This window comes from Peromyscus californicus, unplaced genomic scaffold (assembly GCF_007827085.1).
Source record: "Peromyscus californicus insignis strain IS unplaced genomic scaffold, ASM782708v3 Scaffold_19__1_contigs__length_69161282, whole genome shotgun sequence".
NCBI lineage: Eukaryota > Metazoa > Chordata > Mammalia > Rodentia > Cricetidae > Peromyscus > Peromyscus californicus.
The window spans coordinates 40,146,803-40,173,855 of record NW_026294491.1 but is presented as its reverse complement, the minus strand read 5'-3'; the positions used below and the strand labels follow the sequence as shown (position 1 = coordinate 40,173,855).

Below are 27,053 nucleotides of genomic sequence, written 5' to 3'. Positions count from 1 at the left end.
CGCATGCTACAGGCTGGGTGGCCTCGCTACTCATTTGGACTCCAGTGCAACCTCAGGAACCTGGCCTGCGACGTTGAGAGCGCAGCCAGCCACCGGGAAAGGGACTGGTTCGAGGGGGTCCGAGCTTTCCGCGAGGACTTAACCGCTACTGCACTGCAGCCGAAGCACCTGAGGCGCCAGCGGGGAAGTGCGGGTCCCACAGCAGCAGGACGTCTACAGGACATCCTACATCGGGGCAATGCGGGTCTCACAGCGGCAGACCGTCTACAGGACGTCCTACATCGGGGCAATGCGGGTCTCACAGCGGCAGAACGTCTACAGGACGCTCTACATCGAGAAATTGCGAGTCCCACAGCCTCAGGACGCGCTCCAGCGGCTGCAGCCCGCGCCTGTGGGCGGGGCGGAGCGGAGCAGAGTGAGCTCCTAAATGCAATTGGTCGAGGGGCGTGGCCTGCCAGCCACTACCGGCCTTCATTGGCTGCTGGGACGGCGGCCCCGCCCCTCAGTGTCTAAACTCTCGGGGGTCGGAGCGCGGCGTGCAGAGACCTCGCAGGCGGCTCGCAGCATGAGTCGCCACTTGGATCTGGTGCGGAGCTTCCTGGAGCAGCTGGAGGCCCGGGACCGCCGGGAGGGAGCAATCCTTGCCCGCGAGTTCAGCGTGAGTGACACTCCAGCGATCGAGCTTCGCAGCCAGGCTGTCCCCACCGCTGTCCACCTGTGCAGCGTGAAAGCTCTGCCTGTTTCTCTCCGTTCCCGGGGCGTCTCCTGCCGCCTCCGACTCTCTGGTTTTCTCTCCCAGCACTTCTGTCGCGCTCTCACACTTTCCCTCAGCTTTTCTGACTCTGCCCGCAGGTGCCCCGAGGGTGAAGTACACCGCTGTCTGGGAGGAGCGGGACACACTCAGGCGTCCGTGTCGCTCTCCCGGAGCGACCCTTCTCCCTAGCAGGGCGGTGGCTGCCGCTAGGGAAGGAGGCGGCACACCTGCGCTGGACTCCAGTCCCCGACCCCGGCCACTCCTAGGTCACCTTGTAATCCCTGGGAGGAAGTGGCTTGGGGCCGCAGAAAGAGGAACAGGGAAGCTTTGTAGCTTAGCCTTTGAGCTCCGGAGTTTCCAGTTTCGAGTCTATGCCCAGGGCCTTTCAGAACTGTGGCCCTGGGAGGTCTGACCTCAATTTCAACTGATTTGAAAATGTGAATGTTAAAACCCAAGTTGGTCTGAGAAATTAGGTGGTTTTGGTAGAAACACTTCTTAGCACATGTTGGATACTCACGGAATAGGTGCCTTTAACATGGCTTACAAAACTTCTAGATGTTACATCAGGTAGTGTCAGTCATACTTGTGAGAGGGGAATAGCACTCAGCATGGCATGTAACAGGTAATGAAGTATTTTAAACACAGTGACATGATCCAAATACGTAAACACGCTGTATCAAACTTAGAAATATGTATTATAAATATATACAAAACAGGCATTAAATGGCCACTTACAGCCTGGCATGGTGGCACATGCCTGTAATCCCAGCAGCTGGTAGCCTAAAACAGGAGGATCACCGTGAGTTCAAGGCCAGCCTGAGTTTGAGGCCACTCTGAAATACAGAGTGAGACTGTCTCCAAGAAAGGAAAAGAGAGTTTACACAAAGACCATTATGTAACCCAGTAACAATACAACACTGTGGTGGCCCACGCCTTTAATCCCAGTACTCAGGAGGCAGGGGCAGGCAGATCTCTGTAAGTTTGTGGCCAGGCTGGTTTACACAGAACTCCAGGACAGCCAGGGCTATGTTGAAAGACCCTGTCTCAAAAAAGACAAAAAAAATAACCAAATAAACAAAAAATGAATGACAATACCACAATACATACAACAAACATTAATAAGAACCAAATTTATTAAGTTCGTAAGTATACAGAACAAACATGTGTAAATTAAATGTGAATCTAAATAATTTATACATGTAAAATACTATAACACAAAAAATGTGTAAGTGTTATATGCGGTTTTTTTTGAGACAAAGTTTCTCTGTGTACCAGGCTGACCTCAAACTTACAGAGATCCTCCTGCCTCTGCCTCCTGAGTGCTGGGATTAAAAGCGTGTGCCACCACCACCTGGCCTAAAATATATAGTTTATAAACATGAAAATGTGCATAAATATGTATGTGGTGTATCTTTCAGGCTGATGAAGAGAGCAGTTCTGAGATCTCCATGCAGAATCTTGCACTCCCTCCCTCCCTCTCTCCCTTTCCCTCCCTCACTCCCTCATTCCAGGGCTTTGATTTTCCTACCTCTGATTGAAATTCCAACAGTGACACCACTATAAGAAGGTGTCTCTGGGGGCTGGAATAACCTGATCAACATAAGTCAAGCATTTTGGACTGGTGGCCCGAACACAATGGCACCTTGATAGGCGTTTATTATCATTGCAATTATGAACACCTGATAATAAGAGTAATATTCTTCACTAATTATAATAATGTACCAGTTATAAAGTACCTGTAGCATCTTCTTATATGTTGTATGTTATAACTCATACATATGGTGTATTGTCATGTTGTATCTTGTACAAAGCATTTATTTAAAAATTTTGTTTGGGGTGTGTGTGTGTGTGTGTGTGTGTTTGTGCATGCACACACTCACAGGGATTCTTAGAGACCAGAAGAGGGTGTTGGATCCCCTGAAGCTGGAATTGCAGGCCTTTGTGAGCTGGCCGGTTCTGGTGCTAGGAACCAAACTTTGTCCTCTGCAAGAGCAGAAAGCACTCAACCACTTAACCATCTTTCCAATGCTCACTTTAATTTTTTTGACACAGTATCTCATGTAGCTCAGGCAGGTCTTGAACTTAATATGTAGCCAAGGATGATTTTGAACTTTTTTTTTTAAATTGTGTGTGTGTGTGTGTGTGTGTGTGCGTGCACAACTATGAGAGTTGATTCTCTCCCTCTACCTCATGAATCCTGGTGATAGAACTTAGCTCATCGGGCTTGGTAGCAAGTGCCTCTACCCACTGAGCCATCTCCCTCGCCTCGGTTTCATTTGTTTGGGGGTGAGGGTCCTGTGCATGCCACAGCACCTAAGTAGAGGTCAGAGAACAACGTTCCGGTGTTGCTTCTCACTCCTTATTATGGTGTGGGATCTGGGGATGGAGTGCAAATCTTCAGGCCCGAACACCAAGTGCTTTTACCCACCGAGCAATCTTTTGGGTCCAGATAATGCATATTTTATTATTATTATAGTCCAGTATAACGTGGGTTGAGTGTGCAGGTCTGAGAGGTCAGTCTCCTGTGGGACCTTTGGCGATTTGCTCCACCACTTCCTACATCAGCTTTCGTCTGCACAATGGGAACAGTGGGTAGTTTCCACTTTGGATGACTGAGTCACCTAGCACTGAGCCGTGTTTTTCACTTGCTGTTGCTGGATGTTATTACACAGATCCTTGTGCTGATGGGTCTACACTAGTCTGTCCTGGTCTGGTGAACTCTCGGCATGTTTCAGCGTCCCAACACTCTGACCTGGCGTCTTTCTTCTTCTCTCTTGCCTCTTCTCTGCCTTTGGCTCGTGGTGCCTTCTACTAGGATATTAAGGCCCGCTCATTGGCCTGGAAGACTGGAGGTGTGTGCTCCACGAAGGTCGGCAGTCGGCTTGGGAACACGAGGAAGAACCGCTACAAAGACGTGGTGCCATGTAAGTCAGTGGGTATCTTTAGGGAGTCGGTGCCACGTGCACAAACGCTAGGTGGCAGTGCCCGGGTGGCAGCGGCTACCCACTGCGGGCGGGAGGGGGGGGGCAGGCAAGAGCTCCCCAAAAGCATTCTACTTCCCATACTTGAGGCAGCTGCATTACTCCCTGAAGCCACAAGGGGCGTTCTGTTACCCTGCTTGCTTTCGCCCGGGGAAGTGGTCAGACACTTGGCACATACCTCTCTATATGTCTCACCCACTGGCAGATGATGAGACGCGCGTTATCCTTTCCTTGCTCCAGGAGGAGGGACACGGAGATTACATCAATGCCAACTTCATCCGGGTCAGGCTAGTGACCAGGGAAGAGTTGCCTCTCGGGGGTGGGGAGTGTGGGCTTCAGAATCTTGTTAATGAACGGGCCTTTCCCAGGGCACAGATGGAAGCCAGGCCTACATCGCGACACAAGGACCCCTGCCTCACACTCTGTTGGACTTCTGGCGCCTGGTTTGGGAGTTTGGGGTCAAGGTCAGCTTTCAGGGACAGAGGGGCGTGGTTCTGAGTCTCCCTCTTTCCTGTTTCTCCTTACCAATGGCCTCCCTCTCCCTTGCCCCCTCGTCTAGGTGATCCTGATGGCCTGTCAAGAGACAGAGAATGGACGGGTATGTATCCCCAGCCCCGCAGAATGCAAGGAAGGCTTGTGTAGTGGGGAGGGAGAGGAGGACAAGGAGGTCTCCTCCTTGTCCCTAGGACCCTGAGCCCAGTCCTTTGCCCAGGCTGACTCCATTGTCGCTCTGCCGAAGCCACTAGTCCTAGTTCTGCCTCGATCTTTTCTTTTTGATCCTGGGGTGTCCCCTCAGTGCCGGCAGCCCGGGCTTTCCACCAGCCCACGACATGGCCAAGGACTTGTACTGGACAGTTTCCACTCTGGTCTTTCTGTACCCCTTGCTGTTTTTCACACTCCCCTCTACCTACGCTGGTCTTGGCCATTCCTCAGATGAGCCAGAGAGGGCCTGTGCCATGGCCATCCTCTGCCTTAGACTTTCCAGTTGCTCATTCTGTTCCCTGGACCTTCACATGGCTTCCTGCGCCCCAGCACGCCCACCTGTGACTCCATCCTGTGTTTTTCCGTTTCTCATCTCCCTCAACAGTTCTTACCCACCTCAGCACACCGGGTAATTCTAAATGTGAACTACACATCACAATGGTGTGATTATACTCCACAAGCTATTGTTTCTGCCTTTGAATGCCTTTTTACTGGAATGCAGTTCACCTCTTTAGCCAGGCATAGCAGGTCCCTCCTGTGCTTCTGGGACCTGGGAGGCCAAAGTGAGAGGATGAAAACTTTTGAGGCCAGCCTGGGCAACTTAGGGACCACTGACATTCTCATCACCCCATTAGCAGTCACCCCTCATGTTTAGAGTCACAGACAACCCCTGGTCTGCTTTTGGTGACTGCAGATTTGCCTACTCTGCGTGTTTCACGGAAAATGGAATTGTGCAGATGTGCCTTTTGTGACTGGCTTCTTCTCTCTGTGTTTTTGGTTCTTGCACGTGGTGACATGTTCACAGCTCACTCCTTTTTTGTTGCTGAATAGTACCCCACTGGATGTTTCTACATTTCATTCCCCTAAGCAGTTTGTAGATGCTGGGTTGTTTCCATATTTCGGTTTCAGTGAATCACACTGCTATGAGCATTCCTATGCAGGCCTTTGAGTGGACATGAACTTTCGTTTCTTGAGTGTATATCGGATGGAATTGCTGGGTCACGGAGGAACTCTATTTTTAACTCTATTTTAAGGAAGTGACAAACTGTTTTCCATAGTAGCTGCATCAGGTTACATTTCTACCCATATGCGGGACAACTCCAGTTTTGTTACATCCTCACCAATATTTGTTGTTCTCTTTTTTTAAAACATTGCACTTCTTGTGTGTGGGGACATGTGCACGTGCCTACTGAGCAATGGGGGTGGAGGTTAGAGGCAACTCTGGGGACTGGTTCTCTTTCCACCATGTGGGTTCCTGGGAATGAACCCGGGTCATCAGTCTGGCGATGACAAGTGCCTATGCCTGATGAGCCATCTTGCCTCTTCCCTGTTTCTCTCTCTCTGTAACCATTGTTGGGAATGTGAAGGAGTCTTTAATTGGGTCTTTTAAAACATATAAAAAATATATGTAAACATAAAATTTGTCGTTTAAAGGACTGAAAAGATGTTTGGAGGTTAAGAGCACTTGTTGAGGACCTGAACTCTGCTTACATCTGCCTGTACCTCTAGTCCCAGAGTGTTCTGATGCCCTCTTCTGGCCTCCTTGGGCACCCGCACACATTTAGCATACACACACACACACACACACACACACACACACACACAAAGGCATAAGGCCCCTGGTCCTGGCCACCTGTGTTCTGTCTCCATGAATTGCCTGTTTTACTTACATCATGTAAACGGGATTATAAAATAAGTGTCCTTCTGTTTCTGGTTTATTTTACTTGGTGTTTTCAAGGTGTGTCCATGTTGTCACATGTATCAGAATTTTATTTATTTATTTATTTTTGGTTTTTCGAGACAGGGTTTCTCTGTGCTGCTTTGCGCCTTTCCTGGGACCCACTTGGTAGCCCAGGCTGGCCTCGAACTCACAGAGATCCGCCTGGCTCTGCCTCCCGAGTGCTGGGATTAAAGGCGTGCGCCACCACCGCCCGGCGAATTTTATTTTTTTCAGACTGACTGTGCCATTGCTTTGTGTCATATTTCCTTCACCCATTCATGTGCTGGTAGACATTTGGGCTGCTTCTACCTTTTAGACTACTATGGATAATGCTGCTTGCACACACTGGTAAACAGTTATGTTTGATTTAGGTTTTTGTTTTACTTCGTGTGTGTGTGTCAGTGTGTGTACTTGTGTCTGTGTGTCAGTGTACACACACGTGTGGTTATGGATGTGTGCACCTGTGTGCATACATCTCACTATGTCACCCTGGCTGGCCTGGAACTCAACGCATAGACAAGGTTGGTCTCGAACTCACAGAGATCCACCTATCCCTGCCCCTTGCTCCTGCTACATTGCTAGATTTAAAGGCTTGTGACACTCTGCCTGGCTCTCTTACTCCTTTTGAGGCAGAATCTCTCCCTGAACTCTGTGCTTGGATTTTCTTAGCTAGCCTAGAAGCCAGCAAACACCAGAGATCTTCCTGTCCCTTCCCGCCTCTGAGCTGGGGCTGCAGGTATACAGAGGGCGCCTGGCCTGTTATATGGGTGCAGGGATCTGAACTCCAGTGTTTGTGGCTGTTCAGCAAGCACCTGTAATTGCTGAGCTATCTCTCTAGCACCTCTGTTTTGTTTTTCAATTCTTTGAATATAAATCTGCAGTAGAATTGCTGTTTGTTTGTTTGTTTGTTTTCCACAGTGGCTATACCTTTAATGATTCCACCAGCTGGGGGTTTCAGTTTATCCATGTGTTCACCAATACTTGCTATTTTGTGTGCGTGCATATGCTTGTACATGTGTGTGCACATGTATGTGTGTTTGGGTGTGCATGTGTGTGTGGTGTGGTGTGCTCTTGCACACACATACAGAGGCCAGAGGAGGATGTCAGCTATCCTACTTTATCAACTTTCTGCCCTTTTCCCTAGAGACAGGGTCTTCCACTTAGCCTGGAGCTAGGCTGCTGGCAAAGTCCCAGCGATCCTCCTGCCTCTGCCCTTACAGTGCTGCGGTTATAGGTGCAGCCCTGTCCTTCCATGCATGTGCTGGGGGTTTGAATTCAGATCCTCATTCTTGTTCAGCAACCGCTCTTACCCACGAACCATCTCCCCAGCTCAACGGTTGTTAGGTTGTACTTCCCACTCGTTAAGGAAACCACTCCCGGGGAGAGAGAGATGGTTCAGTGCTTACCAGTGCACTCTGCTGTTGCAGAGGACCTGAATTTGGCTCTTAGCACCAACACCAAGTGGCTCACAGCTACTTATAACTCCAGCTCCAGGGCACCGGACAATCCTGGTCTCTGAAGGTACCCCCATTTACATGCACGTGACCTCCCCAATTAAAAATAATAAAAATGAATGGTTTTTTTTTTTTGAGACAGGTTTTCTCTGTGTAGCCCTAACTGTCCTGGAACTCACTCTTTAGACCAGGCTGGCCTTGAACTCAGAAATCAACCTGCCCCTGTTTCCTTAGTGCTGGAATTGAAGGCATGTGCCACCACCACCTGGCAAAAATAAATCTTTAAAAGAGAAAACCACTCATTTGGGTTTCGTTTTTCATGTTTATTTCTCCATTTGTGTGTCTTCTCTGGACAGACATCTATTCAGGTCCCATTTTAAAACCGGGCTATTGTCTTTATTACTAAGTTGAAGGAGTTCTGGATACAAGTGCTTATCAGCATATGATTGACAAAGTGTCTCTCCCGTCAGAGGAGGAAATGGATTGTCATTTCCTTTCTCAACGGTGACCCTTGAGGCACAGATATGCTTTACATGTTTGGGTTCTCATTTGTCATTCTGCTAGTGGTTTTGCTTTCATGTCTAGGAAGTCACTGTCGAAGGCATAAAGATCTACTTCTGCATTTTCTAAGTGTTTCATAGCTTTCTATCTGACATTTAGATTTCTTATTCTTTTGAATTAATTTTTCTGTATACAGAATAAGAAAGGAATCCAAAGTTCTTTCATATGTATTCAGTTATTTCCGTGTTATTGGTGAAGACCATGCCTTCTCCATTACTCCCACAACATCTTTATTGAAAAATAAAGTGATTATAAGGACTTACTTCTGAGCTCTCAAATTCTTCCATTGATCTATTAGTCTGTCTTTGTGTTAGCAAAACAAGGTTGTGATTACTGTACTGTTGTAGCAAGTTTTGAGATTTTTTTTTTTCAGTGCTGGGCATCAAACCCCAGAGCCTTTTCCTTAGTAGGCAAGTCCTGTCTCTACTCCTGGACTACATCCATAGCCCTGTAAGCTTCCAGTAAGGAAGTGGGTCCTCTGATTTGTCCTATCTCTGTTTGTATGGGTGTGCTGTGTGGTTTATGTGCATGCATGGGGATGGGAGGGTATGTGTGCATATGTGTGGGCATGTGTGCGGAGGCCAGAGATGACCTCAGGCATATTCCTCTATTGTTCTCTGCCTTATTTTGGGACAGGGTCTCTCACTGAATCTGGAGCTCCCTGCTTTGGCTAGACTGGTTGGCCAGTGAGCCCAGGGATCCTATTGGCATTTTCCTCTCTGAACTATCTCCCTATCCCTGAATTTGTCTGTTCTAGAAGATGGCTTTGGCTATGGACCTTGTGTAAAACAGTGAACAAGGCCAGCATAGTGCTCACGTTTAGAAAGGCCTTCCTTTGAACCTGGCTCTTGGATGAATTCTGAGGCTTTTGTGTAAGGAAGGCTCACGACGCCTAGCATATGTACGCTATTGACAAGTCCCCAGTAAAATTCCCAGGGAACCGACTCCCTGTCAAGCTTCACTGTGTTGACGTGTCATCATTTCTGCCACAACTCATTGCTGGGGTAATGAAGTTCATCCTGGGAACTGCCCTGGGCGAGCAGCTTTGAGCCGCATCCCTGTTCCCTGTGCTGAATTCATTCTGTGTCCTTTCACTGGACCAAGTCGTGCCCGTGAGGACGACGGTGTGCTGAGTCCCGTCTGTCCCAGTAAACTCTCAACACCAGAGCTGCTCTTCCATAGCCTCCCACACCTACACTTCTATGTTCATCTTAAGATTACCTTTTCAGGAACATCAAAAATCTGCCAGGGGCCAGAGAGACGGTTCAGTGGCAAAACACTTGTCACAAAACCCTGACAACCTGAGTTTGATCCCTGGAACCTGTGTAAAGGTGGAAGGAGAGAACTGACTCCACAAAGTTGTCCTCTGACCTCCACGTGGGTGCCTTAGCACTCATGCCCCGCCCCATCAGACATGCACATCATAATAAAATACTTTAAACTGCTGGGATTTTCTCAGGGACTGACTGCACCACGGCTGTGTGTTTGGACCGCGCCGCCATCTTTACAACATTGTCGTCTACTCCGTGAACATAGACGCCTTTCCACTTACCTGCATTGACCTCTTCTTTCAGCAAATGCCTTGTAGGGGTTAGTGAAAAAGATGGTACTTGCCAGGCAGGGTGGCGCATGCCTTTAATCCCTAGGGAGGCAGAGGCAGGTGAATGAATCTCTGTGAGTCCTAGGCCAGCCTGATCTACACAGTGAGTTCCAGTCACCCAAGACTATATAGTTGAGACCCTGTCACAAAAATAAAACAAAACAAAACAAAAACTACAGTTTTGAAAATTTATGTCATATATTTTATACTTGATGTTACAGGATTGTTTTAATTTATGCACTCCGAACAGTTTATACTGAGTAATGATACAAAACTGATATTCCTACGTTGATCTTTTCCAGCAACCTAGCTGAGCTTATTCGCCTAGTGTGTGTGGTACACATTCTTTAGGAGTTTCTCCATAGGAACGAGTCATGCCATATATAATAATCAAAGCTTCGTTTCTTCCTTCCCAGGCTGTGTGCTGACATCCCCCTTGCCCTCCCTGCCCCCCTCCGTCACTTCCTCATCTCCCTTCCTCCCTCTCCACACTCAGATTCTCTCTTTTCCCCAGTTGTGTTGCCGCAGGCTGGGGTGGGGGTGGAACTCACAGGCTTCTGTCCCATCCCAGGCTTCCAAATTTCACCACAGGCATTTCTGTGGAGTTCGTAGATGCTCTGGGCATTGTTGAGGAATTCCTTTCTACTCCTAATTCTCTTCATGTTTTTATCATGAAGCTATGCTGATTTGTCAAGTTTTTTCCCCCTTCATCTATTCATATGACCCTGTATTTTTGCTTTATTATTATCTATTAATATGATATTATCTATTAATATGATACCTGACACCAATGGGTTGTTTTTAATTCTCTCTCTCTCTCTCTCTCTCTCTCTCTCTCTCTGTGTGTGTGTGTGTGTGTGTGTACGTGTGTACGTGTGTGCTCGTGCCATAGCGTGAGTGTGAAGGTCACAGGACAACCTCTGGTGTTGTACTTTGCCCCCCACCTTGTTGGAAACAGGGTCTCTTGTTTTGCTCCTAACCTGCAGGCTTTCAGAGACATTGCCTCCTGTCCTGAAAGAGTGCTAGAATCATAAACATACTCAGCTGTGTGCAGCATTTCATGGGTTCCTGGGATCCAAACTCAGGTATCCACACTTGCGCAGCAAGTGCTAAATCACCCCCCAAAACCATCTCCCCAGCTCTGATGGAATTTCTTTGTCAAAAACACCTTGCATTCCTAGGGTTAATCCTGCTTGGTCATGGCATATAATACTTGGCTAGTATTTTCTTGAGAATTTGGGCTCTAAGTTCATGAGACATTGGTGGATACTTTGTTTTGTGATCTCTGGTTTGGGTAGGACCATAATTGACTTTAGTGTGCTGAGTCATGTTCATGCGCCTTTAGCTTTTTTCCCAAGGATGTGTGAAGGGTTGGTATTAATTCTGCCTTATTTGTTCAATAAATGTAACTAGATTATTATTATTATTATTTTGTTTTTTTTCTAGACAGGGTTTCCCTGTGCAGCTTTGGTGCCTGTCGTGGATCTCGCTTTGTAGACCAGGCGGGCCTTGAACTTACAGAGATCCGCCTGGCTCTGCTTCCTGAGTGCTGGGATTAAAGGCATGCGTCACCACCTCAGGGCTAGATTGTCTTTTTACAGGAGGCAAATGTGAGAACTGTTTTAGTGTAACCACATATCTGCTTTTGCCTTTGTTCCTTACTGTTTTCTGTAGATTCAAGCTTCATCTGGTGTCCTGTTCCATTCATATGAGACGCTTCTTACAGATTTGCTTGCAATGAATTTGTCTAATTTTTGTGTGACAAGGTTTCTATTTTATTAATTTATTTTGGGGGGGTATGAGTCAGAGAATAACTGCCCAAGAGTCACTTCTCTGCTCTGGCCATGTGGGACCTGGGGAATAACTCCAGTTTTCTAGCCCAACGTTTCTCTTTTAATTCCAGTATTCTCAGGATATCACATGACTGCCTTCTGGCTGACAGAGTTTCTGAAAGAAATTGTGTTTTGCTTTTAAGATTTTTTTCTCTTTATTATTATTATTATTATTGTTTTTCCTTTTTTGATCAGGTGGGTCGTGGTGTGCTTCAACATTGTCTTCTTATGAATTTCCCCCTCAGTGCAGATTACTGACTTTATTAATCTCTAGTTTCATCAGCTTTGGGGAACTTGCAGCTTTTATTTCTTCAAGTATGATTTCCCTTCTCTCTGGAACTAGAGAGACGGCTCAGTGGTTAAGAGCACTGGCTGTCCTTCCAGAGGACCCGAGTTCAATCCCCAGAACTGACATGTGGGTTCACAACGATTTGTAACTCCAGTTTCAAGAGAGCCAATGCCCTCTTCTGGCCTCAGGCACCAGGCATGCACCTAGTGTCCAGACATACATGTAGGTAAAACACCCATACACATAAGATAATAAATTAAAAGAAATTTTAATTGAAAGTGTTTTTCTGTTCTCTCCATCTCTCCTCTTCTGGGCTCCAGTGCCACGTGGTGTGCCCCACAAAGGCCCGATTCTCTTGTTCTCCTGTCTTCTCTCATTGCTTTGTTTCTGATGCAGTATCTTCATGCTCACGGCTTTTCTTTCTTCCGGAGTTTAACCTGCTATGAGTGAATTTCAGGTGTTTTAGAATTCTGTTTAGGGCTGGTTTTGCATCTTATGCTTCATCCTTTGTTACATTTGTGTTTCCATTTTGACTATTTATATTGCTCTTTTGAGGTCTTTGCCTCTTTCCTCTGTCTCTTCTGGATCTTTTTCTACTCCCTGATCATTTATTCCCCTGGTAACAAGTCACGTGTTACTACACCTTTGTATGTCAGGGACATTCTTATTGGATGCTGGATGGTTTAAGTGTCCATAGTTCAGGCTAGATTGTGTTGACTTTCATTAAAGAGTGTATCAAGTGGTTTACTTTTCTAGGAAGGTGGCCAAGTCTCCTTTGGATATTTTATTGTCCGGCCCTTTCTGTTTCCCTGGTTTCTGTTTGCACAGCTCTCTCTTCCCTGAGAATTCTTTGTTGCCCTCTCTGGGCCACGAACTGTGCTTCTTTAGCGCGTTGGAATCATGGAGCTCCTTAGTTCCTGCTCGGTGACAGGTCGAGGCAGTAGGCCAGGTGGTCCACTTAGTGACCACGCCCTGCAGTGCACGTGTCTGTAACGAGATGCTGCAGGTCATGCACTTAGTTCTAACTCCGGGCAGTAGGAGGATGTCCTGAACTACCTCCCCCCCAGCATAATCAAAAGCTTGCCCCTCAGAGGCACGTGGATTTCTGTGAGTTCGAGGCCAGCCTGATCTACAAAGAGAGTTCCAGGACAGCCAGGACTACACAGAGAAACCCTGTCTCAAAATGAATGAATGAATGAATGAATGAATGAATGAATGAATGAATAAATAAATAAATAAAATAAAAAAGCTTGCTTCTGTGGAGTGTGCATGTGTTTAATGTCGTTCTCTGCAGCTGGCCTCCATTCCAGCCACAGCTGCTGGCCCTTCCATGTGTCGCACTTGGGAGTCCTGGCACTCTGGAAGGGACCTCCCCCATTCACTCTTGCCTTTCCTCCCTCACTCTGCAGAAGAAGTGTGAACGTTACTGGGCCCAGGATCAGGAGCCACTGCAGACCGGGCCCTTCTGCATCACTTTGGTAAGCGGGGGCAGGGATGGGAACAAGGTGGCTTCTGCAGGCCTCGGATAGTGTGGGAGATCTCAAGGAAGATGTGTTGAAGGAGAAGCCTTGGACTGGACCTGGAAGGATGAGTCATTTTCTCACAGCTCCCTTACATCTTGGAAAACTCAGAATTCTCTGGGTTGTCATGCAGATCGTCAGAACGCAATTTAAAGTTTTTAAAATTTATTTTCACGTGTGTGTGTGTGTGTGTGTGTGTGTGTGTGTGTGTGTGTGTGTGTGTGTTTTGCTGGAAAGAGAATCAAGGGCTTCACACATGCTGGGTAAGTGTTCTTCCCAGGCCCTAGTACTTTTGACTATGATTACTGTTACCTCTGTAACCAAATTGTACCTGTTCAGGTTTCTGCAACTCATATTTCTTTACCATGCCCAGAGCACTGGAGGAAATAACTACAGATAGTTAACCATTAACAGATGCAGTGGACCATTGTATTTCAGAACAATAAAATTCTCTGTGTTCACTGCAAAGGGATTAATTTGGTTTGTATAGTTCTTCCTCTTTCCCTGTTCTGACAAAAGTTTCCTTGAAAGCTTTGGGAGAAGATTGGACCAAAGGAAAATCTAAAAATATTATCAGTACAGGAATTCATTTGAATTAAAAATATATGGCTGTATCATCAATGTATGTGAAAACAATTTTTTTTTTTTGAGACAGAGTTTCTCTATGTAGTCTTGGCCATTCTGAAATTAGCTCTGTAAACCAGGCTGGCCTCAGATTCACAGAAATCCACCTGCCTCTTCTTCCTAATTAAAGGAGTGCACCAACCACCACTGCCCAGCTGACTGTGAAACCATTTAAAGGTATTCTTCTGAAGGAAAATACTATGTAATGAGAATGTACAAGGAAGCAAGAAAATATAAGTACGCTGAGGATTGGGGATTGTGACAAGGACACACTATGTAAGCTAGTCTAACAGAGTCTGAACTGTAAGACATGCCCAGAAAGCTCGATTGTCGCTCAGCCACATGGGAAGTAAGTCTGTGATCCCAGGAATGTAAGAACAGCACCACAGGCCAAAGAATCTTAAAAATGTTTTTTTAGTATTTGATTTTTATCAAAATGCTTTGCTTCCATCAGGCATGGTAGCACACACCTGCCCTGCCAGCACATGGGAAACCGAGGCAGGAGGATCTCATGTTTGAGGCCAGCCTGGGCTCTACAGCAAGACCTGTCTCAAAACAAAAAACAAAACCCAAACCTTTGCTTTCTAGAAATATGAAATGTGTCACTGAAGATCTCTGTTTCTCTTCTGTTTTCTCTTTCCTCTTCTCACATGCTCAGACGAAGGAGACACCAGTGAATGCAGACATCGTTCTCAGGACCCTCCAGGTTACATTCCAGAAGGTACTGAGAAGGCAAAAGGTGAAGGGACTTTTGCGTGGGAGGAGCTGTTTCCACCTCTGTAAAATGGGACACTCGGGACAGTGATCAGTTTTCATCCCCCTCAGTTATGATGCAGTGGGCTTGTATTTCTTTGTGGTGCTGGGGATGGAGCCCACAGCCTTGTGCATGCTATGAAAGTGCTCTTCCACTAAGCCTTATCTGGTGGATTTAAATGGGATATGTTTAGAACTGTAATCAGTGCTCGATAAATGTATGCTTTTCTATTCTGTTTCCCTGTCTCAGGAATCCCGCTCTGTGCACCAGCTACAGTATATGTCCTGGCCAGACCACGGGGTTCCCAGCAATCCCGATCACATTCTCACCATGGTGGAGGAGGCCCATCGCCTCCGAGGAGCTGGCCCTGGACCCCTCTGTGTCCACTGCAGGTTTAGGGAACAGGCTTTATGGGGATCTGGTGAGGGTGAGACAGAAAAGCCAGGGAGAGAGGTTATGGTTTGGAACCAGCCTCCCTTTTCAGTTGCCTCTTTTGAGAAACTTCTGGCCGTATGTTCATGACACAGTGAGCTGGAATCGTTAGCATTTGTTGAGCACAGACTGCCGACTGGGGAGTAAGCATATAACTAACTGGTACTTCGCAAGTCTAAGTGAATGAAAAAGGTTTTAGAAGAAATAGCTCAGTGGGTAAGGTACTTGCTGTACATGAACTTGAGTTCAGATCTCTAGCACCCAGGAAAAGCCAGGATGGGTGGCTTGCCCCTGTAACCCCAGGGCTGGGTGAGGGGTAGACAAGTGGACCCTTGGGACTTGCTAACCAGCTAGTCAAGCCAATCTGTGAGTACCCAGTTTAGTAAGAGACCCTGTCTCAAATGTAATGTTGATCTCTGGTCTCCACACTGTCACACACACACACACACACACACACACACACACACACACACACACACGGGTGCATGCTAGTATATATATATATATATAAACAAAAAGGCTTTATTTGAAAGTATAATCTAGGGATCCTGCAATTTAAGAGAGACTGCAGGGGATCTCCCTCAGCTCAGCCCCGAATTCTCCACGTAGAAGAGGGGTTGTGGCATCTGTACGGTTAGGCAGGTCTGACATCTCAATGCTTAGGAAGCTGAGGTCAGAGGATCAAGAGGTCTAGGCCAGCCTGGGCAACACAGCAAGACCTTTGGGAAGGGGAGGAGGGCAAGAACGAAATAACGGGGAAGGGGTCATTGTGAGCACGCCATGATGGAGCCTGCTCTGATTCTTGCTTGTCAGTGCTGGGTGCGGACGAACCGGTGTCCTGTGTGCTGTGGATTACGTGAGACAGTTGCTGCTGACCCAGGTATGGCGCCGTCTTCTCCGTGTGCAGTGTGCCCGCCCCAATGCCTGCCTACCAGGTCCTGTTCACACTCCCCCTTCTCTGTCCCAGACAATCCCACCCAATTTCAGCCTCTTCGATGTGGTCCTTGAGATGCGGAAACAGCGGCCTGCCGCAGTGCAGACGGAGGTGTGTGCTCGGCCTGTCTTCCCATTTCCCGGGGACATGGGGAGACGCTGGTATTTCACCATTTAACCTTCTCAGTGACCACTCGCCCCAACAGGAGCAGTACAGGTTCCTGTACCACACAGTGGCCCAGCTCTTCTCCCGTACTCTCCAGAACACCAGCCCCCACCATCAGAATCTCAAGGAGGTACAGAACCCCCAACTCGACTCTTTTTTGTCAGTCATCCACTTTTATACTCCTCCTGGGAACAGCAGCTGACTCACTGTGAAAGGCGCCTTTGCCTCCTCGGGACCCCTTCCTCAGGCTGTCCCCTTAACTCAGCACCCACAGTGACCATCATAAGGGGCATGGCCTCACGACCCTCCCCGCCTGCTTTCCCCGCAGAACTGTGCCCCAATCTGCAAGGATGCCTCGTCCCTCAGGACCTCCCCAGCCCTGCCCGCCTCATCCCGCCCACCAGGTGGGGTTCTCAGGTACTGGCTGACCCGCTCACAGCTCACTCTTCCTCTGGACTGCTAACATTCTGGGTTAGCCTTCCCCTTGCTCTTCCAGACGGTAATTAACTAGGCAAATATATTTTTTTAGATTCTCTCTCTCTCTCTCTCTCTCTCTCTCTCTCTCTCTCTCTCTCTCTCTCTCTCTCTCTCTGTGTGTGTGTGTGTGTGTGTGTGTGTGTGTGTGTGTGTGTGTGTGTGTGTGTAAACTCTGAGAGGTCAGAGGACAACCTTGGGTATGGGTCCTCACCTTCCACATGTTCTGAGACAGTCTAGTCTCGCTGTGTACATCAGGCTTTTGGGAGATTCACCTGTCTCTGTCTCCCATCTCACGTAGGGGTTCTGGGGTTACAGACACACACGACCAAGTTTGGCTTTACATGAGTCTTCATTAGTTCCACTTGCCAATCTGTCCCCCCTGCTGTAGGGGTACTAGGGACACGGAACCCCGGTTTCAGCCCTCGGGTGGCCCGCCCCTTCCCTCCTTTCCTGCGCTGGGGACTGGGGCAAGCAGGCAGGAAGGAAGCCCGCACCCTGGGGTGAGCTTGCTCCCTCCCCTGCTCTCCCTGTACTCGGCGGTTTCACTTCCTCTGCTTGCTGCTTGCTGCAGGAGCATCTCGGTGCCCGGGCCCCCGACCCTTCCCATGGCCGACACGTACACGTACGCTGTGGTGCAGAAGCGTGGCGCCCCCGCGGGCACAGGGCCGGGGACGCGGGTGCCCAGCAGCGCGGACACCACGCTCTACAGCCACGTGGCTCCGCGTTCCCAGCGGCCGATGACACACACCGAGGACGCCAGGGGGACGACGCCACTGGGCCATGGTGAGTCGGGGCCCGCCCGGGATGCGCGGCCGCAGGCGACCTGCGCGCACCTGTTTGCGCGTTCCCCACCCTACTAAGGCTCGGGGTGAGGTGGGGTGGGGTGGGGGTCTAAGCGGCCACGCGGAGGTCAGCTCCCAATCTAGTCTAGCCGCGTCCCCGGGATCCTGACGGCCGGGGTTCAAGCCCCAAAATGAACCCCAGGTCAGATCTCGGTTGAGAGGTTGGGTTGTCTAAGTCGGGCCCCAAAGACAGACCTCCGGACTTGGCCACGCCCATGGCTCCGCCTCCAACCCGCTACCTCGGGAAGGGAAGTCTGTGGCTGCGCTCTAGGTGGCGTCCCTGGGACTCGAGAAGGCTGCACGAGTTGACCCGTGGGGGTTCTCCCGCCTGCAGTTCCTGCGGATCAAAACCCTCCCGGGCCTGATGCCTATGAAGAAGTAATAGATGGAGCGCAGAGTGGTGGTCTAGGTAAGTCAGTTAGAACCTAGGGTGCAGCTTTGGAGAGCCCCAGGAGTTTGGGAGTTTGGACTGGAGTGCGGGACTCAGGCTCTCCTTCAATACCAGGACCTAGGGGCGCGCCCACGGGGAGGGGGTGCTGGTGGTGGTGGTCTGGGAGAGGTTTCCTTTTCACGCCTCCGCTTCTGCATGGCGCCCTTCTTCTCTCAGGCTTCAACTTGCGCATTGGAAAACCCAAAGGGCCACGGGATCCTCCAGCGGAGTGGACACGGGTGTGAGTGCTGTGCCAGTTACGGCCTGTCTCTCAGTGGTGGCTGGACTTCTGCAGCCACCATGCTGCTGTGCACTGTGTTGGGAATGGGACTTGTGGGTCTGCATCAAAATAAAAGTTTCTCAGGGCGGAAAAAAATAAGGGCTTTGCCCCAGTGATTATAGCAATCAAACCCGAGACTTGGAGAGGTAAGTGCGAGGTCACCGGCGGTGGGTCTACCTGAGAAAATTTAAGAAAGATCACCCAAAGTGGGCATTGCAGCTCCCCTCTCCACAGAATGAGAGGTGTATCCTCAGTACTGGGGTCTCCTTTGCCCAGACACTCAAGTGATCACAGGGGGATGAGGTAGATGGACTCTGAGGATGGGTAGTTGGGCCTCTTGCTGTTCAGACAGATCCAAGTCAAGCCTAGCTACAGCCAAATGGACCTGACTCCAGACAAGCAGATGAGAGACAGAGACAGAGAGACGGGGAGGGGGGGGATTCCAGATAGGAAAAGATATGGCTCACCAAATCTGGACGTAGAGCTAGATCCCTAAATACCCACACCTTCAGAGGGGTTGTCTATGGCAAAACAGATGGACCTCAGCCAGAGAGAAATGAAACAACCAATAGCCTTTAAGACCAGTTCCAGCCAGTGATCACCAGTCCCCAAAAGTCAGACCCTCATTCTGCCAGGTAGACAGCCAGATGGACTCCTAGCTAGACAGAACTCCAGTCATAAACAATTTCCAGATGAACAATACACAGACATCCCAGTTATACTGGGAAGACCGACTGAGCTTCCAGCCATAGACAGAATGGCTAAACTCCCAACTATCCAGACAGATGGAGTTTCTCCTACATAGAGCTCCTATTTGGGTGGACACATTGATATTGCTCCTTTTGGTCAGACAGCTGCCAGAGAGGCAGATATACATCCCTAGCTGGGCATGTATGGTCTGGATAGTGGGATGTGTCTAGACCATGCACAGCTAAGCTGACCTGGCGTATTCTCAGGCAGAATCCCAGCTAGCAGATTGATGAACTTCCAGCCTTCATCTAGATAGGAACCCATAGGGGGACCTTCGGGTGAATAACTACCTTCAGGTAGAGCTAGATTCCACGCCAAAATTTGCCAGCCAAATTCCAAGCTAGATAGATAGACAGAAAGCTAGCCAGACTGCCAAGTGGACCCCAACTAGTCAGACATGATGATCCTCTAGATGAACCAACAAACCTCCCAAATGAATATATATATACATCTCCAGCAATACAGATGGAGGCCCAAAAAATTAGACTCTGTCTAGATGGACCCTGGGGAGGCAGAAGACCTGTCCAACATACTGAACACCATTGTTCAGAGTGTAGCTAGACAGTCAGCCTTGAGTAGAACAGACAGATATACCCAGGCTGCCACTTGGCAGACACACCTGCAGCCAGCTACATAGACCTCGGACCTAATAAGACAGATGAACCAAACCCCAGAGTGACAGACCATCAGTCATGAGCTGAAGGGCTAATGAGATAGAGGTCTTCACTGGAAAGTGCACCCCAGAGTCCTACCTTGACAAAGCCCTCAGACAGATGCCTGCCTGAGTTGACATGCAGACCTCCAGCTAGAGACACCTATAGCTCGACCCCCATGTAAACTCTCAATGAGCTAGAAAGATCTCTGGCTGGTCACAGAAATGGATCACCCAGTCAGATAAATAGTGCGCCATCCAGAAAGACAGAACTTCAAACCTCCTTTCTTGAGATGCAGATGAGCAGATTCTCTGAGACGGAAAGCCATGAATAAATAAATGCACAATGCTCTAACCCTGATCCTCCCCCACCCCCCACCATGATGCCCGCAAATAATTCACTCTGGTTATGCCTTCTGACATAGTACCTTCTTCAGGCTCTTGGAAAAGCTGTCTTGAATTTGATGAAGGCTCCTACCAGGAACTTGCTTAGCTAGGCACACATCACTAAAATGATTATTGTGAGAATTCAATGAAGGGCAGGTTAAAAAAAAAGTATGAAACGTGTCTTATTTGGCCACAGTGTCTATTGGCAAGTGCTGGGAGATCTTTATGCCAACAGGAAGCAGGGATGACAGGGAAACCTTGAGAACCTTCAGCACCTCAGTTGAATCAAAACTCTAAGGAAAGTTGGGCTGATCATGCTGAGAGGCAGCTTGGAGCAGAGAAGGGTCAGGGTGCCATTTTCAGAGCACGGGCTGGGAATGACCACCCTGAAGTAAAAAAATGAAAGGCAGAGGGGTGATAGGGTGTCATTTGGCATGTAGGTTAATCTCAAAGGCAGAACTATTGTTGACTTCCTCAGTTCCAGAGACCAGCAAGGAGAGCAGTACATTCCTGGAAACAGGGAACTGTTGCAGGAAGAGGAAGAACAACAGTTCATCCTGACGGAAGAGAAACCAACCAAAGTTCTCTCCTGGAGGCCAGAAGATAGGATGGTTTGAGGTTGACAGGGTCAGTTCTGAGCTCAGCGAACACTGTGCAGGTCCTAGCTGCCCGGTCTGAGTAGAAAGAAAGTGGCTGTGCTGAACAAGAGAGCATGTCTCTAGCGTCAGCTGACTAGGAAGACTCCCGGGTAATCTTTTGGCGGGTCCTGTCAGTTCCACCTTGGAAATCTACCCTAAGTCAGACTGCTGCTCACTCCCAACTGGACTCTGCAGTCACTTTCCTAACCTCCCTCTTAGTTCCCTTTTGCTCAGGATAAAATGCCAGCCTGCTAGGCTTGTTGCTTTGAACCCTGAATGATAGTTATATTGAATGTCAACTTGACAGAATCTAGAATCGCCTAGGAGACACACACCTTTGTAAGAGAGTCTATAAATCGGGTTAATAAAAGTGGGAGGACCCACCCTCGGTGTGGACAGCACCATGCCATGGGCTGGGGTCCTGGACTGAGTAATAAGAAGAAAGCAAGCTGAGCACTTGAATTCATCGCTGCTTCCTGAACGCAGATGTAATGTGACCAGCTGCCATGCTCCTGCCTTGACTTCCTCACTGTCAGGGACTATACCCCAGAACGGTGACCCCAAATAAAACCTTCCTTCCTTAAATTGCTTCAGTCTGGTGTTTTGTCACAATATTAGAAAAGTCACTGAGACAGGAAATAAAACCTGGTCCAGAAGAAAGTCTTAGGCATTCTTTGATCTTGTTCCAAAGAAATGGGGGTGTTGTTGTTGTTGTTACTTTGTGTTTGCTTTGTTACACTAGAGATTAAACCTTAGGCAACATACATGGTAGCCTGTTGCTTTACCACTGAGTTATATCCCCAGCCATCTTTTAACTATTTATTTATTTTTAAAGTTGAAACAACTATATGTACGGGTGTTTTGCCTGCTTGTATGTCTGCACCATCTGCAGAAACCAGAAGAGAGCACCAGATCCCCTAGAACTGGAGTTTACCGATGGTTGTTAGCTTCCAATTGAGTGCTGGGATCTAAATCCACGTCCTGTAGAAGAGCAATCAGTGCTTTCACTCACTGAGTTATCTGTCCAGCCCCTAGTTATTTAGTTAGTGTGGTGGTTTGAAGGAAAATGGCCCCTCAAAGGGAGTGGCACTATTAGGGGCTATGGTCTTGTTGGAGGAAGTGTGTCATTGTGGGGGTAGGCTTTGAGGTCTCATATATGCTCAAGATACCGCCCAGTGTCTCAGATCACTTTCTGTTGCCTGAACAAGATAGAGAACTCTCAGCTACCTCTCCAGCGCCATGTTTGCCTGCAAGCTGCCATGCTCCACCATGATGGTAATGGACTAAACCTCTGAAACTGTTAGCTGCCACCTCAATTAAATGTTTTCCTTATAAGAGTTGCTGTGGTCATGGTGTCTCATCATGGGAATAGAAACCCTAAATAAGACAATTAAGTTAGTGATTTGAAATATGTAGCTTGGATTGACCTTGAAATTACTCTATAGCCAAGGCTGGCCTTCAACTCGCAATTCTTCCTCCATCTCCCAAGTTCTGAGATTATTTATACCTATAATCATGCCTGACTCACTTTTTACTTTTTATCTTGAGAAATAGTCTCAGTAAGTTTGCCCAATCTGGCCTTGAACTCATTCTTCAGCCCATACATATCTTGAGGTTCTTTTGTTTGGTTGTTTGGTTGGTTTACAGACAGAGTTTCTCTGTGTAACCCTGGCTGTCCTGGAACTCTCTTTGTAGACCAGGCTGGCCTTGAACTCAGAGATCTGCCTGCCTCTGCCTCCTGAGTGCTGGGAGTAAAGGTGTGCGATACCACACCTGGTTATCTTCAGTTTATAATCTTTCTGCTTCAACTTCCAGAGGAATTAATTGCAAGTCCATGCCACAAGATCCAGCTGCTTCTTCTTCTTCTTCTTCTTCTTCTTCTTCTTCTTCTTCTTCTTCTTCTTCTTCTTCTTCTTCTTCTTCTTCTTCTCCTTCTCCTTCTCCTTCTCCTTCTCCTTCTCCTTCTCCTTCTCCTTCTCCTCTTCCTCTTCCTCTTCTCCTCCTCCTCCTTCTCCTCCTCCTCCTTCTTCATTAAGCAACTATTAATCCACCTTTTGAGACCTGGTAGAAGAGGGTATTTGTTGGCTTCATGACTAGTCAGATATATAGGGAGGAGAATTTTTATGAAAATCAAAGTGAAAGTCAAGTTTAATGGTGGAATCCAAATCTGAGACAACATGATAGCTAGTGAGGATGGCTTCCAGATGGAGGCCCCTCAGATCATCTCTGGGTGGTGAAGGAAGATGGCAGAAGATCTTCATCAGTGCATTTCTTGGTTGGCAATGACAGGTCTTAGGTTGATGATATGGGTGTCACTAGCCAAGGCCTGACTATTTCTTGGAGCCAAGGTGGGACACTTCCTTCAGAGTTCTGATGGGAACCTGAACAGACGGGTTTCAGTCTCCAATCCTCAGTGACCCCAAGTCAAGAAAGTGTGAGAAAAAGTAGAAACTCAATTGGAGATTTATAAGCAAATATCAGGAGAAAGCAGAGGGGTTGAGAATTTGGCAAGGATTGAAAATACGCAAGGCAGAAAATAATTGGTTTACAGAGAGGCAGAAAACAGAACCAAGACCATAGACAAGTCTGGGGAGGGACCAGTGGATAGGCTGTGCTTTTCTGTTGAAACATCAGATTTGCCAATATACCCACTGTGTGGTCCCTGCTTAGAACATTTGTCTGACACATTACATTTGCTTTGATTATTTATATATATTTTCAGCAAGCAGTACTTGCCAGCAATTTTGGTCTTCTTCGCTGGAGCTTTTCTGCAAAGAATATTATTAGATTTCTAAGGATATGTCGGTTGGAAAGCCAAGTTGTTATACACTTTCCACTAGTGACATTAGCCAAGAGATTCAAATGCAATGTTTATACAGAGCAAAGGGAGGCCCCTTGAAGGTGTTGGGGGAAAACTCAGGGAGACTCTCTGAATACAGGTGCTGCCTGCTTACTTCCATCCCTCAGGTAAAGGTGCACCTTGTCGTCTCATGCAGAACAGGGGCAGGGCGGCATCTGTTTGCATCTCATCTCTCCTCATCTCCAGCAAGCGTGGGGTTTTCCTGTGATAATGGAGCAAAGATTACTTCTGCCAGGGGTTTCTCTTGTGCCATTGCTCCAGTCTTCTGCTTTTAGAAACCAGTGATTGACACACACTGGTCCAGCGGTTCCCGTGAGGGAAACTGTTTCTTCCAAACCCTGTCCCCTACATCGTTGTCCCTTTACCCTTCTCACAAGGACAACACAAGAGCTCACTCACCTTCATTATCTACACTGCCTACTGGACTTTTGTTTTCTTCTTCCCTTGAGATTGTCAGGGGCTCCTGGGCTGAGCAAGAGGTGATCACCCATTCTTATCCTGAGGACTGCAATGTGGTACACCAGGTTCAAGGATGGATTTACCACAAGGGCTGTGTCAAGTCCACTATGGACCCTCAACTCTGTTCAGAGCTTGATTCTATAAACACATATTAGTTACTTTTCTGTTGCTTTAATAAAATACCCTGACAAAGACAACTTAAGAGAGAAAGAGGTTTCTTTGGCTAACAGTGTGAGTGTACAGTGCACCGTGGCAGGAATGTCCGGGCAGCAGGGGCTTGCAGCATCTGGTCATGCTGCAGTATCAGTCAGCAAACAGGGAGCAATGGATGCTGGTGCTCAGCATCCTGTCTCCTTTTTATTCAGTCCAGAATGCCAGGCTCTGGAATGGTGCTGCCCAAGGGTGCCCAGAGGCTACCTTAGTCTAGATAATCCCTCATAGGGATGCCCCAGCCCATGGCTCGTCTCCTAGATAATTCTGGACATTGTCATATTGATAATCAATATTAACTATCACGACATCATTCTCAGCTGAGAATTTTCAGCCAAAGTCTGAACACCATAATTCAGTTTCCCATGATGTCTTCTAAAAATGAGAAAGGAATCTTGTGGAACTTATGTAAATCATAATGGAATTAAGAATACTTCATAAGCTGGAGAGATAGCTCAGTGGTTAAGAACACTGACTGCTCTTCCAGAGGTCCTGAGTTGAATTCCCAGCAACCACGTGGTGGCTCACAACCGTCTGTAATGAGATCTGGTGCCCTCTTCTGGCTTGCAGGGAAACATGCAGGCAGAATACTGTATACATAGTAAATAAATAAAAATTTATTAAACTGGGCGGAGGTAGCACACGCCTTTAATCCCAGCACTCGAGAGGCAGAGCCAGGTGGATCTCTGTGAGTTTGAGGCCAGCCTGGTCTACAGAGGGAGATCCAGAAAAGGCGCAAAACTACATAGAGAAACCCTGTCTCGAAGGAAAAAAAAAAGAAAAAAAGAAAAAAAAAAAGAAAGAAAATTTCATAAGCCTTTCTACGTCCTGGAGGGAAATGTAGTGAGAGAAGATTAAACGTTTCAACTCTGTTTACAGCGCTCTTTACCAAATTGTTACTCATTCAAGATGGCTCACAGACAAAGGAAGATACTTTTCTTCTATCAGAAGCTGAAACATGGAAGAACCAGTGATGTACCGGGTACCATCATAAAAATATTTGTATCATTTCATTCAAATACAAGTTTATTCTTCTTTCCTTAGAAATTGCATTAGGAGTAGGGCCAGTGGTAGACATGCCTTTAATCCCAGCATTTGGGAGACAGAGGCAGGAGGATCTCTTGAGTTTGAGGCCAGGCTGGTCTACAGAGTGAGTTCCAGGACAGTTAGGGCTACACAGAGAAACCCTGTCTTGAAAAAGAAAAAGTTGCATTAGGATATTCATGAATCTGTCAGCCTTAATATTCAACTTGGGGAATTTCTGAGTTACTCCAGTGGTATGGTCTCTCTTTATCTGTCTGTCTGTCAGTCCGTCCGTCCGCCCATCCATCCATCCATCCATCCATCCATCCATCCATCTTCTATCTTTGTGGGAGTTGGTTCTCTCATTCCACTATGTGGGTCCTGGGGACTGGACTAAGGTTGTAGGCTTTGAAGCAATCACCTTTACCTGCTCAGCCACCTCACCAGACAACACTTTAAGAAACATATGTATTGATAATATTTACTTCTATGAACATACGCCCATGGGAGGCTCTACATTTTGCATGTAGTGATGCATATCATACTCTAAGTTAAATAAAATAAGAAGAAACACAAATAGCCAAAATAATACTTGACAAGGTGCCCAACATCTTTAGCTATCAGAGAAATTCTAATTAAAACTACTTTGAGAGTTTAATCTTGTCTCAGCCAGAATGTCCAGCATCAAGAAAACAAATGACCAGTGGCCGTGAGGATATAGGGGAAAAAGGAACTCTTTGTCCACTGTGGGTGGGAATGTAAACTTGTGTGGCCACTATGGAAATCAGTGTGAGGCACCTTAACAAGTTGGAAATAGAACTATCAAATGACCCAGCTATACCAACCACTCTTGGGTACATACCTGAAGGACTCTTTTTTTTTTTTTTTTTTTTGGTTTTTTGAGACAGGGTTTCTCTGTGTAGCTTTGCGCCTTTCCTGGAACTCACTTGGTAGCCCAGGCTGGCCTCGAACTCACAGCGATCCGCCTGGCTCTGCCTCCCGAGTGCTGGGATTAAAGGCGTGCGCCACCACCGCCCGGCCCTGAAGGACTCTTAGTCAACATATTATGGATACTTGAGCTTTCAGGTTTGTAGCCATACTGTGTACTATAGCCAGGAACTAGAGCAGTTGAACTGTCCATCAACAGATGAATGTATTTTAAAAATGTGGCTCCCATGCACAATGGAATTCAATTCCGCCACAGGGAAAGATGAAGGTATGACATTTGCAGGGTGTGATTGGGACTGGAACTTATTACATTACTAGAATGAAGCCAGACTCAGAAAGACAATAACATGTATCTCATATGTGGAGCCTACATTTAAAATGACATGTGTGTGTATGTATGTACGTATGTTTGTAGGTCATGAAACCAAAAAGGTGATCATGAGGGAGCGATCTTAAGGGAGGCAGGAAGTAGAGAGGTAATAGGAAAACAAAGTAGTGGGTGCTGGGGGAAGAAAGGGAAGCATCATTTGGACGAAACACATGACACACATGAGCTGTTGCGTTGTCTGCCGAGCTTCACCCCTGCTGTGTGTGCATGTGTCCAGAGGAGCAGCAGTGAGGAGCTAAAGGCTGAGATTTCCTTTCTTGTGTCACTCCTAGACCAGGGCTAAGTGACAAGTCTGGGTGACACTGTATTTCTGGCAAGAGATCAAGAGCCCTGCTCCAGGTCATCCGTGCTGACCTGATAGCCCTGGCGGAAAGCTGTCCAAGGGAG

At 47.6% G+C, this 27,053-nt stretch overlaps 1 protein-coding gene across 2 annotated transcripts; it reads left to right on the top strand.

Moving 5' to 3' along the window:
- Positions 1-551: 551 nt before the first annotated feature.
- Positions 552-21,315, top strand: Ptpn18 (protein tyrosine phosphatase non-receptor type 18). 2 transcript variants are annotated; one of them, XM_052745190.1, is made up of 15 exons: positions 552-658; positions 3,570-3,678; positions 3,941-4,017; positions 4,104-4,199; positions 4,295-4,333; positions 13,303-13,371; positions 14,696-14,758; positions 15,041-15,183; positions 16,037-16,103; positions 16,191-16,268; positions 16,363-16,452; positions 16,651-16,739; positions 17,371-17,582; positions 17,976-18,050; positions 18,249-21,315. In XM_052745190.1, exons 1-15 carry the CDS (start codon positions 566-568, stop codon positions 18,314-18,316), a joined length of 1,368 nt encoding a protein of 455 aa, XP_052601150.1. In that variant the 5' UTR covers positions 552-565; the 3' UTR covers positions 18,317-21,315. The 2 variants fall into 2 exon arrangements, with proteins under 2 accessions (XP_052601150.1, XP_052601151.1); XM_052745191.1 differs by lacking the exon at positions 18,249-21,315 and having other exon boundaries at positions 16,651-16,726.
- Positions 21,316-27,053: the final 5,738 nt, after the last annotated feature.